The sequence below is a fragment of the Myotis davidii genome, unplaced genomic scaffold, assembly GCF_000327345.1.
Source record: "Myotis davidii unplaced genomic scaffold, ASM32734v1 scaffold420, whole genome shotgun sequence".
Classification (NCBI taxonomy): domain Eukaryota; kingdom Metazoa; phylum Chordata; class Mammalia; order Chiroptera; family Vespertilionidae; genus Myotis; species Myotis davidii.
This window is the reverse complement of record NW_006294421.1, coordinates 2,344,695-2,348,205: the sequence shown is the minus strand read 5'-3', so window position 1 is coordinate 2,348,205 and position 3,511 is coordinate 2,344,695. Positions and strand designations below refer to the sequence as shown.

General features: G+C 41.3%; 1 protein-coding gene across 1 annotated transcript in view; it reads right to left on the bottom strand.

Annotated features, from left to right (window-relative positions):
• Window positions 1–1,338: 1,338 nt before the first annotated feature.
• HPSE (heparanase) overlaps window positions 1,339–3,511 on the bottom strand; it is a 40,653-nt gene continuing 38,480 nt past the window's right edge. The window contains exon 13 of the mRNA XM_006768676.2: window positions 1,339–2,947. Coding sequence (XP_006768739.1) covers window positions 2,788–2,947 — 160 coding nt within the window. The 3' untranslated portion in view covers window positions 1,339–2,787. The remainder of the gene's footprint in view (window positions 2,948–3,511) is intronic.

Genomic DNA, 3,511 nt, shown 5'->3' with positions numbered 1-3,511 from the left:
AACTGGGATGGTTAATTTTATGTCACCTTGGCTGAGTTATGGTACCCAGATATTTGGTCAAGCACTGCTCTAGATGTTTCTGTGAGGATGTTTTTGGGTGAGATTAATATGAACTTTGAGTATAGCAGATTGTCCTCCATAATATGGGTGGGCCTCATCCAATCAGTTGAAGGCCTGAATAGAACAAAAGACTGAACTCCTTCAAGCAAGAAGTAATTTGCCAGTAAGTGACCTCCAGACTTGAACTACAACACCAGCTCTCTCCTGGGTCTCCAGTCTGCTGGCCTACCCTGCAAATTTTGGACTTGTCAGACTTCATAATCACCAGTCAATTCCTTAAAATAAGTCGCATACTATTGGAATATCTATATCTATCTCTCTATCTATCTACATCTGTTTATCTGACAATTCAAACTAAAAGCAGGAATATTTAAAACTAAAAATAAATGGTAGTGGAGTGAATAACTAGTTTTGACTCTAGATGTCTTTAGTGATCTTTTTGCAAAAGTTGGAAGGGGCTGTATGTTCAGACTTCTAAACCAGTGTGCGGGGTGAAGAACAGAGTTTGTGGGAGAATGACAAGAACTGAGGCTGAAGAAATAGGCAGGTGAAAAATAGGGGACATATGAAATACTTTCAGCAATAAAGATTTTTAAAAAATTTTATAAGAAAAGTAAAAATAAAAACCAAAACAACACAACGACAACAACAAAAAGAAATAAGCAGGTGCCAGGTTATGGAGGACCTTTTGTGCCTATAAGAAATGGGAAAAGCCGAAACCGGTTTGGCTCAGTGGATAGAGCGTCAGCCTGCGGACTGAAAGGTCCCAGGTTCGATTCCGGTCAAGAGCATGTACCTGGGTTGCGGGCACATCCCCAGTAGGAGATGTGCAGGAGGCAGCTGATCGATGTTTCTCTCTCATCAATGTTTCTAGCTCTTTATCCTCCCTCCCCTCCTCTCTGTAAAAAATCAATAAAAATATATTAAAAAAAAAAAGAAATGGGAAAAGTCAGGGAGAGCAGTTAGGAAATGATAATGATTATACAAATGAAAATTAGACTTGACTTTATTAAGTGGCCAAGGGGACAGGTAAAAAAATAGAACAAGATGTTAACACTGAATCTGCATGATGAGGGAGGAAATAAACGTTAACACTGAATCTGCATGATGAGGGAGGAAATTGTGTTTATGCCTGATGAGCCCTTTGCGTCAAGGTCACCTCTTTTGGTGTCAGACTGAAGGGACGAGTCAAGATAGGAGGCGTGAACAATGCAGTGGAGAAAAGCAAGGCTTCCAAATGTAGGCTTAAGCTTTATTTAAAGAATAATTGTGCAATACTGAGATTACAAAAATTGCTTTATTTCAACTGTGAAAATATAAAAACCACATACCTACAAAATGTAAGGGTATTTAAGCATCCAACTTTAAGTTCCAGCTTTAGCTCCTCATAAATGTGATTAAATTTAATTGACACTATTTATTCATAGTTGGCATAAAGATGAAGAGGATTACATTTCTGAAAATTAAGACACAGGAGAAAGGAATACATCCTGTCACGGATAAAAGGACAGAAGTGTAGTGGTCAGTGCCATCGGCTTCCCAACACCCACTCCATTCCAAAAGATTACTAGCAGGAAACTATAGGAACTTCAGTGATGCTGGCAGTGACTGGGAGAATGGCCATGTGGTCCATTCCTGACCAATAATGAGACATGAGGAGACACAAGGAGAGGTCTGCCGGGAGAACCACTGTGAAAGCGTTCTTCAAGTCTGTGAAGGAGACACAGAAAAATTGCTCATCTTCTTTCCCTGGACGCTGCCAGGTCTCGTGGGTCCATGGAATAGCTGCAGCCATCATGCCACCAGCTGGAGAATGAAGCCAATACTAAAGGTAACAGAGCAGAGACGGAAAGAGCCTGGTTCCTTACTGAGCTATGGAGCCCTCCCTGTTCCTACTTCTTGTAATTTGGGATTTTAAATGTCCTTATTGTTTAAGCCATTAGAATCAGGGTTTTCTGTTACTTGCAGCCAAAAGCTCCCCAACTAAAATAAGAACTAAAGGCGGAAAAAAAGTGTAACAGAAGTAAACATGAACGGATGGTGATAATGTACTCAACTAAATTTTCTCCTCTTGGTAAATCAATTTCCCTTATAGTTATTTTTTATTTCATTTAAATTTTACATAATACCTCTGTCAAAATGATTGTCATTAATAATTTTTTAATATGATCATATTCACCATCTGTCTTCTCACCTAGTATTGTTGACAAAGACAAACAGAACAAAGAGAAGAAAAGTGGCGACTGATTCTAGCTCTCTATCCAGGTGCAAAGAGATTGTCTCTCTTTTATAGATAATTTGGAGGTTATGGTAGTAAACTTTTTCTGATGGCAGCCCATGGAGACAGCACATGCAGGAAAGAATCTGACAATCTTCTAGTAACTGTTTTTGAATATAAAAACTAAGCACTTTCTTAAAACGAATAATATATCCTTCACTTACTTGCCTCCTGGCTGTATTGGAAACATTCATATACATTTGTAATAACCTTAAATAAAAATATTACACATAAAGTACAAGAATAGTGTTTGGCACAAAGTAACAGTGGTTTACTTAAAGAGAAGAAAATGCTGTGCTAAGTCTAGCCTGAGAGTGGTCCCTGTCTCTACAGCTCCCACTGGTTGATTTGTAATGTATCTGCTTGCCTTCCTGTAGCTTGAGTTTTGCTTTCCTATTCTCAATACACTTGAAAAATTCAGTCTCAAGGCTAGTGTATGCCATTCATTTTCAGAAGCAAGCCGCAACTCTGGCATTCCTTATCACAAAAAACCCATAGGAGAAAGCTGGCAGGCTCAGTGGACTTCCCGGGCTGAGTGGCTTTTCTGTCAAAGCTGGCAGGGTCTGGTCATCCACCATCCTCAGAGTTTTGTCATTGAGCTGGACAGATCTGCAACATGGAAAGATGCATTTAAGTTAGTCACATTGTGTGTGCTCCTCCTGCTCTACAAAAGTTGTGAGATCTTTTTAAGACCAAAAACTTTTCCTGTGATAGCCTATCTTATATAATAAAAGCCTAATATTCAAATTGTCCCCTCAGGCAGTCTTTTGACTGGGAGTTTGACCACTTGCTACGATGTGCATTGACCAACAGGGGGGGGCATGAACATGGCAGGCATCAGCCATGTGGCGCTGGCAGCGGGTGGTAGTGGAGGTGCTGCCAGCCCCGATGGGCCCTGACGAGAGCGGGACCACGGCTGGATGGTGGAGCAGGTGAATGGGCAGCGCCAGACCAAGGCGGGTTGCCAGGCGGGGCTGAGGCTGGGGGCACAAGCTGGGGTCTGATCCCTGCAGGCCACCCCAAGGGACCCCAACCGTACATGATTTCGTGCATCAGGCCTCTAGTATTACATAACTTGTGTTTCCACTCTATCAGTTAGGTATTTGACCTAGATGATCTTCAAGGTACAATTGAGTAGTTGTGACAGTGACCCATATGGCCTACAAAGCCTGA